Source organism: Eurosta solidaginis, chromosome 2, assembly GCF_040869045.1.
Source record: "Eurosta solidaginis isolate ZX-2024a chromosome 2, ASM4086904v1, whole genome shotgun sequence".
In the NCBI taxonomy this organism is placed as follows: Eukaryota; Metazoa; Arthropoda; class Insecta; order Diptera; family Tephritidae; genus Eurosta; species Eurosta solidaginis.
The window spans coordinates 142,007,308-142,024,244 of record NC_090320.1 but is presented as its reverse complement, the minus strand read 5'-3'; the positions used below and the strand labels follow the sequence as shown (position 1 = coordinate 142,024,244).

Genomic DNA, 16,937 nt, shown 5'->3' with positions numbered 1-16,937 from the left:
AAAATTTCCATACAATCAATTGACAGGCTGTTTTGCATAGTTAGTGTACATAAAATCATATAAAAGTTATATGAATCGATTCGTAAGGATCAGCCGCAGTGCATAGGCCTATTTGTGTCAACTATTACTCTATTTGTTTATAATTAATAGAAATAACTATCGCGGGTATATTCTAAGTCCCCTAACCCGCAGGGGTAATCTGATGTTATCATAGTTCATGCTTCTGCACCATATAGCAAGAGGGGTACGATAAGTGATTTGCAGAGCATATTTCCGTTTGCCGAGAGGACTTTACTTTTCAATTGCCTACCTAGTCCAAAGTAGCATTTATTGGCAAGATTGATTCTTCGCTGGATTTCAGAGCTGATATTGTTGTTAGTGTTAATGCTGGTTTCCAAATAAACGAAGTCTTTTACTATTTCGAAATAATGGCTACCAACAGTAGCGTGGTTGTCAATGCGCGTATGCGATGACTCTTTGCTCGATTACAGCAGGTACTTCGTTTTGTCCTCATTCACCATCAAACCCGCCTTTACTGCTTCTTTTTCCAGTTTGAAGTAAGCAGAACTAACGGCGCGTGTGTAGGCCCATGATATTGTAACGAATTTTGGGAAATTCCGCTTATTTGCAACCTTCTGCTAACGTTCGAATCATTAAACTGTTGAATAAATAACTCCAATATTCGATAATGCAAAATGGTCTTTGTTAGACTACTTTCAAAATAACACTTCTATTGCTCGACAGATAGCGTGCTTAATCAAACTGATTGTCGTGCCTCAACTGTTGCTGCTTTTATAGTGTTTTGTTTCCTCGTATATATCTAGGCGGTTCTATTCTAGAATTTACTAGTTAGTTAGCAGCTATAAAATTACCAACTATAACTACGTTTATAGCTTCTCATATGCCTTTTTATTATTGCCTACTTTTGAGCGCATCTCAGATAAGATATATGCATGTGTTTGTGCGTTTTCTCTCCACTGCGTGATTGATTCGTTTATGTAGATACAAGTGACTGCCTGCTTTATTGTTGTTGTGGCTTCATTTACTTAGCATCAGACTAATGATGTGAGTATCACTTAGTGTCACTATCATTCGTCACACTGCCCTCCACCGATCAGACAAATCTCTCGATCTAAACTCTGCCAGCCTTTCCAAATGAACCACTCTCATTTTGGTTCGTGATTTGCCAGTGGTTTGTATGCGGTACACTACATCGTTGATCCGTTTTATAACTTTGTATTGGCCTTCCCAATTATTCCTTTGACAGAACAGTACCCGATTCCTGATTATAAACTTTATCTTTGTACTTCAATAAAATGGAATGAAGTGTGTCACTATCAATTTGCGCTGGACGCCCACGCTTCATTTTCCTATTTTGGAAAAAGATAAATTGAATTTAGAATCCTTTTCCATTCACTGGCGGAATTAATCAAGGACATCTTAAGTTTCAATATAATATTAAATATTTCGAACAGAAGGTACTTGTACAACATTTAAAATTCAAATAAAATCTATAAGAACTTTCAATCCTGTTGAAATCCACGTATTTTAAAATAAAAATAATTGTGTATTACCTTAAAGCTTTGTGTTTTTCCTTTATGGAAAAAAAGTGAGTAGTTTTTAATTTGGGTACGATGGAAGTCCAGGTGGACCCCCACTTTTGATGTTTAAAAAAACATTAAAAGTTGTCAAAAAACGAATCGTTTTTGGAACTATTAAGCCAATAAAAATTTAAATTTTTTTGTTTGGCTAGCTGGACGTCCAGCACATTAAATTCCAGCTGGACCTTCATCTTTTGCTGTTTTAAAAAAACATTAAAAGTTAGAAAACGAATCGTTTTTGGAACTATTGAGCCCATAAATAGCACAAAATGCTGCACCTATCCCGTTTCGATTTTGCCGTCTGGGGTTATATGCCCCGCTCCCCCCTTGTCACCCCTCTGTTTTTCTGGACACACCGTAGCTTATGTTGGAGCACATAAATAGCACATAATTCCCACATTTAAATTTTTTTGACCTAGTGCTTATGAGGGGGGGGGGGTCTAGCTGGACCCCCCACTTTTGAAGTTTTAAAAAATCATTAAAAGTTGTCAAAAAACCGAATTCTTTTTGGCACTATGAGCACGTAAAGAGCACATAATTCCCACATTTAAATTGTTTTGTTTAGCCTAGTGCTTACGAGGGGGGGGGGGGGTCTAACTGGACGTCCAGCTGGACCCCCCACTTTTGAAGTTTTAAGAAATCATTAAAAGTTGTCAAAAACCCGAATTCTTTTTGGCACTATTGAGCACGTAAATAGCACATAATTCCCACATTTAAATTGTTTTGTTTGACTTAGTGCTTATGAGGGGGGGGGGGGGGGGGCTCTAGTTGGGCGTCCAGCTGGACCCCCACTTTTGAAGTTTTAAGAAATCATTAAAAGTTGTCAAAAACCCGAATTCTTTTTGGCACTATTGAGCACGTAAATAGCACATAATTCCCACATTTAAATTGTTTTGTTTGGCCTAGGGCTTACGAGGGGGGGCGTCTAACTGGACGTCCAGCTGGACCCCCCACTTTTGAAGTTTTAAGAAATCATTAAAAGTTGGCAAAAACCCGAATTCTTTTTGGCACTATTGAGCACGTAAATAGCACATAATTCCCACATTTAAATTGTTTTGTTTGGCCTAGTGCTTACGAGGGGGGGTCTAGCTGGACGTCCAGCTGAGCTGGACCCCCCACTTTTGAGGTTTTAAAAAAATCATTAAAAGTTGTCAAAAAACCGAATTCTTTTTGGCTCTATTGAGCACCAAAATAGCACATAATTCCGACATTTAAATTGTTTTGTTTGGCCTAGTGTTTACGAGGGGGGAGGTCTAGCTGGACCCCCCACTTTTGAAGTTTTAAAAAAATCCTTAAAAGTTGTCAAAAACCCGAATTCTTTTTGGCACTATTGAGCACGTAAATAGCACATAATTCCCACATTTAAATTGTTTTGTTTGGCCTAGGGCTTACGAGGGGGGGGGGGGGGGGGGGTCTAGCTGGATGTCCAGCTGGACCCACCACTTTTGATGTTTAAAAAAAAAAACATTAAAAGTTGTCAAAAAAACGAATCGTTTTTGGAACTATCGAGCCCATAAATAGCACAAAATTCTGCACCTATCCGGGTTCGATTTTTCCGTCTGGGGTTATATGCCCCCGCTCCCCCCTTGTAACCCCTGTTTTTCTGGACAGACCGCAGCTTATGTTGGAGCACATAAATAGCACATAATTCCCACATTTAAATTTTTTTGTTTGACCTAGTGCTTATGAGAGGGGGGGTCTAGCTGGTTAAAAAAAAAGTACTTAAATTTTGAGCACAAAATTTTTTATTTTGGGACCAAATTAGCACATAAATAGCACATAATACCTGGCCTACCAAATTTCGAATCCATAGTGGGGGGGGGGGGGGGGGGGGGGGGTCCAGCTTGACGGACCTGTGTATCAAACCCTCTATCTAAACCCCTATCTGCAAGTATCTGCAGCTAAATTTAATGCAGTTGGCAAGCTAATTGTGCCAAGTACCATGTTCAAAACTAATCTGCACTTGGACGGACTTGGAAACATAACAAAACTGGTTTTGAACACCCAAAATCAAAAAAAAAAAAAATCAAACATTTTTTTAATATCCTAAATAAAATAGGTTCTTTATCAATCTATAACTGTTAAAAATCACAAACACCATTAATAATGTTAGTATTTACCTGAAATATCAGAATCCATCACAATTACTCAATTCAATTGTCTTAAAACTTAAAATATTCACGTTAAAACATGCGATTTCACATAGGTTAAAAAGAAAAAACTATAACACGCGTTTCAGAAATAGCTAAATTCCGATTACTTGACAGCTAACACCAGGTATGCGATGGCTGGGAAGGCGTAGAATTATTGTTCCCCTGTCTATTCTTAAGCAGTGGGAGTGCTTTTTTTGTAATTGTGGTAACTTTCAGAAATTCAATTATGGCCGCCTAAATGTCTAAAATGTGCGACGCGAGCGTGACTCGCCCATTATAATTTTGGCAGCTGAAAAACCACCACCAATTTTTGACATAGCCAATAAATTTATTTTTACGAAAAATAAAAGTACGTGTTTAAAAATCTAAAAGGCATTATTTTATTGAGCACCATAAACTCACGATCCTGCATATGTAAATTACTTAATCAAATTGGATTACCAAGCGATGTATTATTTAATCGAGTGCTTTAAACGCAAGAACCTGCATATATTACATACTTTTATTAATTGGAAATCGAACGAGGTAATTATACAAGACTCTGGGAAGTATGGTACAGACGCAGGGAAACAAAAAAAAGAGCGGAATGTCAAATATGGGTTGCTGTGATGATACATTTTTTTAATTTAGTATGAAAATGTACTGCACATATATGGGTCCTACAGAAAATTATACGAAAGTCTTGAATTGAGGACGCGTAGTTATGTCAGTATTAAGAATACAAACACGGGTGCTAAGTTTTTCTATCCGTTCAAATGTTCTCCGCGAAAAACAGCCGAGGTCGACTACAATAACCCGTCCAAAAATGTGGAAAGAGAAATGAAGAGACGCGTTTTGTCCTGTTATCAATAGTTCAAAGGCGAAAAATTATTCGAATTATTGGAAGCGGCAAAAACGCGTCTATTAATACCTCCCCCGACGGTTTTGGTCGTGTTTTAGCAATCGTCCCCGGCAATAAAGTATCACAATTTATGAATTAAAATTGTCCAAAACATATGGATTTTAAAAGAGATGTAATTAAGTGCTCGTTTGAAAGTAAATAAGGATATTTCTTTGTAATTTTACAATAAAAACTTTACGCAGTTTTCGTTAGCAGCTAGTTCACTTTTCTTGGACATAAGAAGTACGACAGTGCCAAATAGCATCCACAAAAAAAAAAAAAACGAACAAGAACAAGCATTTTATCAGGTGAGCGTGGCTGTGTATGTGCGTGCTGCTACATATCCTACTTGCAGACCTTTACAATGGAGACAGCAACGAATAAACACTGCGCAGGGCTGTCGCACAAATACTAAGGTTCCCTGTGAGAAATATTACGATTGGGAAACGCACTGGTATGACGGCCTTTCCCTATGTACCTCATCTTCCAAACATGTTAAGGTTTGGGTTTTTAACTTATTAGGTATGTTATATTTAATAACTGTTTAATACAAAATGAGTTTTTAAAGTTATTTTAACAAAAGTTATAACATTTTCATTCTGGACTACTTTTTCTGAGCCAAAAAAAGTTGAACTTCTGCACCGCAAAAAACTACTATAGAATGTTTTGATAAATTTTGCGAAATAGTAAAAAATTTATTTCCGCGAGGAATTTATAAATATGAGTGAATAGAAGCATTTGCCTTAACACCAGTATGAAGTATGAATGTTGGAGATTTCAAGTTTAAGTCAAATTCAGAAACATGTCCTTTTGACCATCGCCGTGTGTAAGCTTCTTAATTTTTCTCTAATATCAATAAATGATATTTTTTTGAACAGTTAGAAACATCAATTTTATTACCATTCTGATTATACGCGAGTTTCCATTCATCCAAAAACATACCCGTCTTCACGGAGACAGGAATTGCTGAAGATGGCTGCTTGGAGCGAATAAAGTTCCAAAGGACACAGGAATTGCTGAATATGACTACTTGGAGCGAATAAAGCTCCAAAACGACTTTGGACTCGATTTAATGTTGTAAAGAATTAAGGGAACATTCGCTTATTTTACACCTTCTACTAACGTTCGTATCGCTAAATTGTTGAATAATAAATCCAATATTCAATAATGCAAGATGGTCTTTATTAAACTACTTTGAAATTACTTGACAATAACACTTATACTTCGCAACCAATAGCGTGCTTAAATCAAACTGATTAGGGACTACTGAGCTTCTGCTGCTTTTATACTCTCTGCCCAAATTTCTAGACTTTTCTTCTAGAATCCTCTACCTGGTCACTAGCCATACGCGCGTGTATTTGTGGTTTGTAACCATATGCGTGTTTATATGTGACCGAAGCAGTAGCTGATGATGACATGCTTACTTACTTACTTAATTGGCGCTTAACCGTCCAAACGGTTATGGCCGTCCAACATGGCGCGCCAGTCGCTCCTTCGCTCCGCCAACCGGCGCCAATTGGTCACACCAAGGGAGTTTAAATCGTTTTCCACCTGGGGAGCCGCCCTCTACCTCTACTTCCATAGGCGGGTTCCGATAAAAACACTTTCTTGGCCGGAGCATCATCTTTCATTCGCATAACATGGCCTAGCCAGCGCAGCCGCTGCGTTTTAATTCGCTGGACTATGTTGATGTCTGCGTATAGCTGGTACAGCTCATCATTAAATCTTCTTCAGTACTCACCAACGCCAACGCGTAGAAGTCCATAAATCTTTCGAAGAACTTTTCTCTCGAACACTCCCAAAGCCGCTTCATCTGCTGTTGTCTTGGTCCATGCTTCTGCCCCATATAGCAGCGCGGGTACGATTTTCGTTCGGACTTTACTTTTCAATTGCCTACCTAGTCCAAATTAGCATTTATTGGCAAGATTGATTCTTAGATGGATTTGAGTGCTGATGTTGTTGCTAGTGTTGATGCTGGTTCCCAAATAAACGAAGTCTTTTAATATTTCGAAATTATGGCTGCCAACAGTAGCGTGGTTGCCAATGCGCGTATGCGCTGACTGTTTGCTCGATGACAGCAGGTACTTCGCTTTGTCCTCATTCACCATCAAAACCATCTTTACCGCTTCTTTTTCCAGTTTGGAGTAAGCAGAACTAACAGCGTGGGTGTTTAGGCCGATGATATCAATGTCATCAGCATATGCCAGTAACTGCACACTTTTATATAATATTTTTCCAGTACGGTTAAGTTCTGCAGCTATTATAATTTTCTCCAGCATCAAATAAAAGAAATCGCACGATAGGGGGTCACCCTGTCTGAAACCTGTTTAGTTTCGAACGGCTCAGAGAAGTCCTTCCCAATTCTGACTGAGTTGATGGTGTTGCTCAACGTCATTTTGCACAGCCGTATAAGTTTTGCGGAGAAACCAAATTCAGACATAGCGGCATATAGGCAGCTCCTTTTCGTGCTGTCGAAGGCGGCTTTAAAATCGACAAAGAGGTGATGTGTACCGATTCTTTTTTCACGGGTTTCTTCCAAGACTTGGCGCGTTGTGAAAATCTGGTCGATGGTAGATTTACCAGGTCTAAAGCCGCACTGATAAGGTCCAATCAGCCGGTTCACGGTGGGCTTCAATCTTTCACACAATACACTTGAAAGGACCTTATATGCGATATTGAGAAAGCTGATTCCACGATAGTTGGTGCATTTTGCAGTATCCCCCTTCTTGTGGACTGGGCAAATAACACTTAGATTCCAACCGTCGGGCATGCCCTCTTCCGCCCATATTTTGCCAAGAAGGTGCTGCATGCGCCTTACCAACTCCTCGCCGCCGTACTTGAATAGCTCCGCAGGCAATCCATCAGCGCCCACGGCCTTGTTGTTTTTCAATCTGGTTATTGCTATTCTAACTTCGCATTAACCGGGCGGGGGGACATATATTCCACCATCATCGATTGCGGGATCGGGTTCGAAACATCTCTGCGCGGTGAATCGCTGCCTCCATTTAGGAGAGCAGAGAAGAGTTCCCTCCATAATCTAAGCACTCTCTGGACATCAGTTACAAGGTCGCCGTTTTCGTTCCTACGGGAGTTTGCCCCGGTCTTAAAACCTTCCCTCTGCCGCCGTATTTTTTGGTAAAATTTTCGGGCGTTATTCCTTGTGGCTAGCAGCTCAAGCTCCTCGCACTCACACCTTTCTGTCTCTGCTTTTTTCTTCCTGAAAAGGGGTCTCGCTTCCCTTTTCAACTCACGATTGCGTTCACACACTCTTCTTGTTGCGCTCGCTTTTAACGCAGACCTGTAGGCAGCGTCTTTTCTTTAGGTTGCAACGCGGCATTCTTCATCGCACTAGTTATTTTTTCGTGGCCGCCGGAAACCAATTTTTCCTCGGCGGCAGTACGAAGTGCTTTGGGGATATAACCCCCCCACTGCTCCTGTATTCCTTCAGGCTGAGTTGTGCTCTCAGAGAGCAGGTGTGAGAGTCGAGTTGCGAAATCATTGGCTGTTTGTTATGATTGAAGTTTTCCACGTCTAGCTTTCCTTGTGTTTTTTGTTTCTTGGTTTTAGCCGTGCTGAGGCGGGTGCGTGTTTTGGCTGCAACGAGATAATGGTCCGAGTCGATGTTAGGTCCTCGGATCGTGCGCACATCTAAAACACTGGAGGCATGCCGTCCGTCTATCACAACGTGATCGATCTGATTGCGAGTATTTCGATCAGGAGACAGCCATGTAGCTTGATGTATCTTTTTATTCATGAACCTCGTGCTGGATATTACCATGTTTCGAGCACCGGCAAAGTCAATCAGCCTCAGTCCGTTAGGAGAAGTTTCATTGTGTAGGCTGAACTTTCCGACTGTAGGGCCAAAAACACCTTCTTTGCCCACCCTGGCGTTAAAGTCGCCAAGCACGACTTTTATATCATGACGGGGGCAGCGCTCGTATGTGCGTTCTAATTGTTCATTAAAAGTGTCTTTCACCTCATCGTCTTTCTCCTCGGCATGGGGGCAGATGAATGATATATTAAAAAATTTGCTTTTATTCGGATGGCGGCGAGACGCTCGTCCACAGGCGTGAACGCCAGAACTTGTCGACAAAGTCTCTCTCCCACCACGAACTCGACGCCGAAACTGCGCTTATTCGTATGGCCACTCCAATAGATGTCACAATTTTTGATCTTGTTTCTTCCTTGCTTCGTCCAACGCATTTCTTGGATGGCGGTGATGTCAGATTTTGCTTTGAGAGGACATCAACCAGCCGGGCATCCGAACCAATCCCATTCAGGGAGCGGACGTTCCAGGTGCATGCCCTCAATTCATTGTCCTTCAAACTGTTGCCATGATCGTCATCAAAAGTTACTCACTGGAAGAAAAAACTGCCCTTAGAACCGCTTCTTATGTCCCCATAAGACCATCTAGACAATGAGGCGAGATTACTCTCTATTAGGGAAAGACATGAAATGCTAACCAAACAGTTTCTATTGAATACCCAGAAACATTGGCATCCCAACAGACATCTGATTGATGAGTCTACACCGCCCAGGAGGTTAAGGAGTCATCTCCGTAAGCATTACGAGGAAATACGGCACCTGATAACTCAGCCGTATGAAGCAGGCATCGGTGCAATTTAGAAACGAAACATCAAAACCAAGAAGAATTAAACAAGGGGTGCCACAGGGTGGTGTCCTATCCCCACTTTTGTTTAATTTCTACATATCTAAGCTACCTTCACCACCAGAAGGAGTCACTATCGTTTTATACGCCGATGACTGCACAATAATGGCCACAGGCCCATGCCCACAGATCGATGAGCTCTGCAACAGAATAAACGGCTACCTCCCTGATCTCCCCAGTTTTTTCGCCTCACAAAACCTGGCATTATCACCGACTAAATCTTCCGCGACCTTATTTACAACATGGACGTCCCATTTTGTCGACCACTTTGAACATCCACGTCGATGGCACTACGCTACCGAGTCCTACACCCCAAAATCTTGGTGAGCACGCAGCCGCAATTGTTCCGAAAATCCAGAGCCGTAATAAAATCCTCAAATCCCTTGCTGGCAGTACCTGGGGAAAAGATAAAGAAACGCTCATTACTACATACAAAGCAATTGGCCAGCCGTTTACGTGCTACGCGTCACCCATATGGTCGCCAAGCCTAAAAACTACCCACTGGAAGAAGCTACAGGCCTGCCAAAATACTGCTCTCAGAATCGCCACTGGCTGCCTTCTTATGTCCCCAGAACACCATCTACATAATGAGGCGAGAATACTCCCCATCAGGGAGAGAAATGAGATGCTAAACAAACAGTTCCTGTTGAATACCCAGAAACCTGGGCATCCAAACAGACATCTGATTGATGAGCCAACCCCGCCTAGGGGCTTAAGGAGTCATCTCCGTAAGCATTTTTAGGAAATACGGCACCTGAGAACCCAGCCGTATGAATCAAAAAACACAAGCAGGTCCTTGGTGAACTCCACAAACAGGCGTCGGACCTTATTTTTCAGGAAATGCCTGGTGAATCCAGTACTCAAAGAAAAGTACCCAAAACTTGTGGAAGAGGAACGCATACTCCCCAGGGAAACGCGTGTCACTCTTGCTCAACTTCGTTCTGGATACTGTAACAGGTTGAACTCTTACCTATCCAGAATCAACCCCGACATACAAAATGTATGCCCCGCTTGCAATGTGTCCCCACATGACACCAACCATCTCTTTAATTGTTATGTGGAACCAACGCCTCTAACACCCCTTTCATTATGGTCCACCCCTGTTGAAACAGCAAGTTTCCTTGGACCTAGAGGACCTTGATGACAATTTGTGATTGGTCACACCTATTGGATGGGGCGAAGCACTGTTACAACAACAACAAAAACGTATGCTCCGACTTCATCCCGCATTGTTCCATGCTTTAACTTTTGGAACCGTGGGGATCTGCGCTTTCACACCACCCAAAACCGCGCGTTCGTGCCCTGCCTTCGGAGACTTGGACCACTTCCTCCAGCCACCGCTCGCCAGCTACCATCTTCATACCATTGAATCAAGATATTGAGTCGTTCATCTTGGTCGTACGACCACTTGTCCGACAAGGCGGGCTCAGCGGTCGAGTATTAAACATGGCGAAAGAACCGTCCGCCACAGCAGCGCCCTTACTGCGGTAAGGTCATCAATACTTTCAAGGTGGCCCGGTATCGAGAAGGCTCCGTGGGAATACAGCCGAATATATCCCCTGCAAATGGTCTAATAGGCACGGTCCGGATAACACCCTGGATTAGGGGACTAGCAGTAGTTTTTGGTCACCGACATCCCGCCGCCCTCCTATGAGATAAAAATGCTATAGATCCTTAACAGTTCAGCCTCATAGTCCGGCGCTATAGAGTTCGGCTAAGCCCTCATACCAGCGACAAGATGCGTACTCTAGTGAGAGCTATTTTCCCAAAAGAGGTGTGCAAAAGATATGAGAATAAAAATAAATAAATGTAAGGCGCGATAACGTCTGAAGAGATTTCTTCCAATTTGCGCGGTGCTCCATTTAATTTTTCTTACAATTTGGCGGGACGGGACCTACTTGTTTTATGCCGACTACAAGCGACATCTGCAAGGCACATAGGTTTTCCCAGAGACCCTTTTCATGGCAGAAATATACTCGGAGGGTTTGACAAACACTTCCGAGGGGAAACCCCTCTACGACAGTAGAACAGTGTGGTTAGCATTCGAATGTCAAAATGTGAACATACATTTGCGTCGGCTTAGTAGCTTTTTTGTTAACTGCACCAAATTAGTTTTTATATGGTTCAATTTCTTGGGGTTCAGCAAACTACACTAGTTGTAAAGGGTGTAATTTCATAAATGCATTGATCTGTTTAATATTTTATGCTACAGTTATCATTTTTTTTTTCGCAGATTGTTCCAGAGGCAGCAATAAACAAAACGTATCTCAATACACTTCTTGAATGTTTCATCAAAGGATTGAAAGCTGAGCCTCGCGTTGCTGCTAATGTTTGCTGGGCATTTATAGGTTTATCCGATGCGGCTTATGAAGCTGCCGAAGTAAATGAAGGTGAAACCCCTGAAACATATTGCCTATCTCCATATTTTGAGTATATCATAACCCAGCTGCTAGAGACAACAGATAGGCAAGACGGCACGCAGGCTAATCTACGGGCTGCTGCTTATGAAGCGCTAATGGACATGATAAAAAATTCTCCTTTGGATTGCTACTTAGTAGTCCAGCGAACCACTATTGTTATTCTTGAACGCCTTAATCAAGTATTACAAATGGAGTCCCACATCGCCAGCCACAACGACCGCCATCAGTTTAATGACCTACAGTCCTTGCTTTGCGCTACGTTACAAAGTGTTCTTAGAAAAGTTCGAGAAGAAGATGCGCCACAAATATCTGATGCTATTATGACTGCACTTTTAACAATGTTTAGCTCGAGCTCTGGTAAAACAGGGGGAGTTCAGGAAGACGCTTTTCTCGCTGTTTCAACTCTTGTCGAATTGCTTGGTTACAAATTTGTTAAATATATGGATGCATTTAAGCCATTTTTGTTTATGGGGCTAAAAGCCCATCAGGAATATCAAGTGTGCTGCGCTGCGGTTGGCTTAACTGGAGATATATGCCGAGCCTTGAAGCAACTTATTATCCCATATTGTGATGAAATTATGGCGTTACTTTTGGCGAATTTGTCGGAACCAACACTGCATCGCAGTGTCAAGCCACAAATCTTATCGGCGTTTGGCGATATGGCATTAAGCATTGGCAGTGAATTCTTGAAATATTTGAATGTTGTACTAGATATGCTGCATGCAGCCTCCCAACTTCAGGTAGGTTAAACTAACCAAATATCGATATGCGTTTAAAAATATTTAACTTTTAGGTAGATCCAAATAGCTATGACATGATAGAATATTTAAATGAGCTTAGAGAAAGTGTGTTAGAAGCATATACTGGAATAATTCAAGGTTTAAAAGGCGTTGAACAGCAGCCACACCCTGACGTGTTTCACTTAGAGCCACATTTGGGTAACATAGTTGCATTTATTAAGCGTATTGCTCTTGAAGGCGAAAACTCAGATTCAATGATAGCAAGTGCTGCTGGATTTCTTGGTGATTTATGTACCGCATTCGGTCCAAGGTTATATCCTATGTTAGAAGATGTGACAATTACCCAATTTTTGGCCGATGGTAAGCGTTCAAAGGCAGCACGTACCAAATCGTTATGTAACTGGGCTACGAAAGAAATTAAAAAACTTCGCGATCAAGGAATTTCTCAGTGAAAATAATATAAGATATAGTTAAGACTTTTCTGATATTTTGTAAGTATGATATATTCCATTTGGCTCTAAGTAAGTAGGTATTTTGCGACTAAATAAGAATTTTGCTGACAAAACTACAAAAAGAGGGGTTTAAGTACGATCATCATGTTAGCAAATGGCAACAAATATTTTTCTTATTAATTATGCACTATACTGTAATATTTTCCCACCAGGTTAGCTGATTTGAGAATAATAATGTTGTTTTAACAGTTATATTATTATTTTCGTAATGAAAATATACTTCAAAGGCTTTGCATTTCAGGATATTCGCACCCGGTTACAGGCACTAGAAAACAGTAAGAGAAATAGCCCTGTCCTTATAGCGAAGCGTAGAAATAACTTAAGAAGTAGCTTTTCAATAAAAATTAAGGATAATTGTTTCATTTGGCAGTTGGCCCAACTTGCCGTTCTTAAATAAAATTTCTGTCACTTAACTAACGGAGACATATCTCAACATATCAATAAAAATTGTGTTAACTGAAATACCCCATTACTTTATTATCCCCAACCAGAAAACGAAAAGTTGCCTGTAGTTTTGTTACAAAAACCTTGCCGACCAAGGACTGTCATTTCAGTGTAAACCCATTTAATATGTTGCGTCCCTCCTATATCGTCATCGCCCAGCAGATGGGGACTGCACTATATTCTCCTGCTCCGGGAAGGTATCGAACACAATCCTGGATTAGTACCTGATCCCGGTCCAGAAAAATGGTTTTGCTGCGTACGCCGGAAACAAATCTTTTTAGGACGGCGCACTCCTGCCAGTGTGCCACGTATAAGGGATGGTTGCATCGCACGGATTGTTTTGGGCTAGATGCCATATCCGTCGACCCCGTCATTTTTTCAAATCTTTTGTGGCACCTGGTGTTCACGCCCAAGGGCGAATCATTGGATACTACCCTGACATCAGCACTTATCGGTGAAAATCGCATAAAATCATATGCGCTTTCAATGCCCACCACGATCTGTGGCATTCTGATCTACAAGGCGGACAGGAAAGAGATGCTGGCGAACTAAATAGAATAAACGATGTTCTGCACGATAAATGGTGACGCACGTATGATCGGCAGCTGTGATAGTTCGCTAGTCATCTCCAGCGTGAGCGCAGGGCTCGTTTATTGCGTTAGCTGGCATCCGACCACCTTGGGCTGATCGCTAGAGCGCATACTCCTTTCGCATACGTTTTCATAATTAAAAAAAAAGGTAAATGGGAAGACTACAAAATATACTGACAATCGCTTTGCTGCCCTCCCAATCCTGACTGATGACTTTCAAGGGGAACATGCTTTCCGCAAGGTCCTTGAATCCGCATTGGCTCGTTCCATTCCCGCTGGAAGAACCCTGGAAATCCGGCAACATATTGAATGTGGTATATTAATCGTTCGCGAGATGGTCGGATTAGTACCTCAATGGTGTGTTATCAGAACGTACCGGATCTATATCCGGCAAAGGACCGTCACCATCGATAACACCCCAAAACATTCATATATAAACACAAGCGGGTGAAATGAGGATTGAAAGAATTGCAACCTCTCTGCCGGTGTAGGTAAGTTATCGTCTACCGTAAAGTCCCTAGACGGTGGACCAACAGACGCGCATACAAACACACATACAGCGCGTCCCCTATTACCATCAGCGCCAAAGAGATTGAAGATGTTATCGATCATTCGGGCGATTGCCCTTATTGCTTTAAATGTATAAAAACGTTTGTTTGAAGCAATTTTCAATTTAAAATTTATTTAATAATTTGGGAAAAATTTTAACAACGTGGCATCAGGACGGACAAGGCGACAGCTGTTTCGATTATACCTTGTAAATCTCTTCAAAAAGCCTTTTCTCCCGGGAGTGGGATTTGAACGCGCACACACTGTAATAAAAGAAAGTGGAGGAAGATTTGATAGCTGTCATGTCGACCGCCCTTAGCTCCAGGTTGCAATGTGGAAGTACAAGAGAATGATGGCATAAAAGAATGTAGATTGTAGAATAGTACATAGTTTCATACTTTTTCAAAACGTGGTATAAGTGCAATTTTATAATGTAAATAATTAACTTACTTATCCTTAAATAACTTTTTTAATTTTTGCAGCAAATAATTTTTTTTTGGAAGCGTTCATTTACCTTTCTAGCCTCAAAAAGTTATATCCGGTCTGAATTATACAACCTAATTGGGTATACATATATTGTTTTTGACTAAAATACCATTTAATATTGCATGTTAGTTGACGTTGCAAATAACCCTCGATTTGTTAATGACTTATCGAGTTGTTTAAATTAATACATACCCGATTTTATAAACATTTTTTTTTTAATTTTTTAAACGATTTAAAAATTACACGAATAATTATTTAATTGTAATATGACAACATATAGAAAAAATTTGATGGCAAGAAAAAAATTACAATTAAAAATCAATGCCAACTAACTATAATTATGAAAGAATTTCAAAAGCACAGTGTTGTTGCTACAATACCCCCTTCCTAGCGAAAGCGACTTTTCTTCTTTTTAGAACATATGATGGAATTTCTTTTTGCACAATTGATTGTTGGAAAGTGGTTTCATTTAAATCGCGTACTTCAGTAAATGCCGGTTTCAATCTGTCTATAGATACTGTGTCTTCTCCTTTTACAAGTTTGATAGTGAAAAATTTGTTCGTACGTTTGAGTACCGTAAAGGGACCGGAGTATTTTCGTTGCAGAGGTTTTCTATATCCATCATTACGAACCCAAACTTGTTTTGATTGAAACAGATCCGCATGAACGAATGGTTTATTGTTGGTATGATGTGCAATAGGCTGTGGTTGAATATTTTGTATTATTATTTTAAGATGTTCTAGAAACTCAGTGGAAATGACATCGGAACTTGTGACATCTGCCAAAAACTCGCCCGGAATATGCAACGCTTCTCCATATACCATTTCAGCTACTGGCGCATACAAATCATCTTTATACACTGTCCTTAAACCAAGCAGTGCTGAAAGATGAAGTGTGCTGAATCTTAGCTCCAATAAAACTAGCTAAGTCATGAAATGTTTTCGAAGTGAATTGACGACCACGATCACGAATAATTATACTTGGGCATCCAAATCTTGCAATCCAACCATCAAAAAAAGCTCTGCTTACAGTCTCCGCTGTAATGTCTGTTATTGGTATGGCTTCTGGCCATGGCGAAAAACGATCTATAATCGTTAATAGATACGTGAAAGCCCCAGATGGTGGCAAATGACCAACCAAATCCAAATGCACTTCTGAAAAACGCTTTGAAGATAAAGGAAACTCACCAATTGAAGAACGAATGTGCCTATTTACTTTTGATGACTGGCAAGGTAAACAATGTTTGGTCCAGATCTTAACGTCCTTATTGAGTTGTGGCCAAACAAAACGATCTGCAATTAAATTCCTTGTAGCTCTAACACCAGGATGTGCTAGATTATGAAGCATGTCAAAAACAGGTCGTCGAAAACGAGTAGGAAGTATAGGCCTGGGCTTACACTTAGATACATCACAATAAATTTCCGTTGTAGAAGCTGGTAATGGTACCAGTTTTAACTTACGTCCAGAATCAGTTGATAGAAGTGATTTATTTATATCTTCATCTGTTTTCTGAGCCTCAGAAAGTCCCGTATAATCAATTATAGAAACTTCATCTATCCTTGACATCGCATCTGCAACCGAATTGTCCACACCAGCAATATGAACAATATTCGTAGTAAACTGGCCGATATAATCCAAGTGTCTGTATTGCCTAGGTGAAGCTTTTGTAGGATTTTGATTAAAAGCAAATATAAGTAGTTTGTGGTCAGTAAAAATAGTAAAATCGCGATCTTCTAAAATATGACGAAAGTGTTTTACAGCATTGTAAGCAGCTAATAACTCTCGATCATATGTACTGTATTTGCATTCAGTAGGGCTAGGCTGACGTGAGAAAAAAGCGAGGGGTTGCCTTAATCCATTAACTTGTTCCACTGCTGATCCAACGGCAAGATT

At 40.7% G+C, this 16,937-nt stretch overlaps 1 protein-coding gene across 2 annotated transcripts in view; it reads left to right on the top strand.

Annotated features, from left to right (window-relative positions):
• Positions 1-15,249, top strand: part of Fs(2)Ket (Importin subunit beta Fs(2)Ket) — a 227,891-nt gene extending 212,642 nt beyond the window's left edge. For both annotated transcript variants that reach the window (XM_067766287.1, XM_067766286.1), the window contains 2 exons: positions 11,537-12,467; positions 12,521-15,249. In XM_067766287.1, coding sequence (XP_067622388.1) covers positions 11,537-12,467; positions 12,521-12,915 — 1,326 coding nt within the window. In that variant the 3' untranslated portion in view covers positions 12,916-15,249. The remainder of the gene's footprint in view (positions 1-11,536; positions 12,468-12,520) is intronic.
• The last annotated feature ends 1,688 nt before the right edge of the window (positions 15,250-16,937 follow it).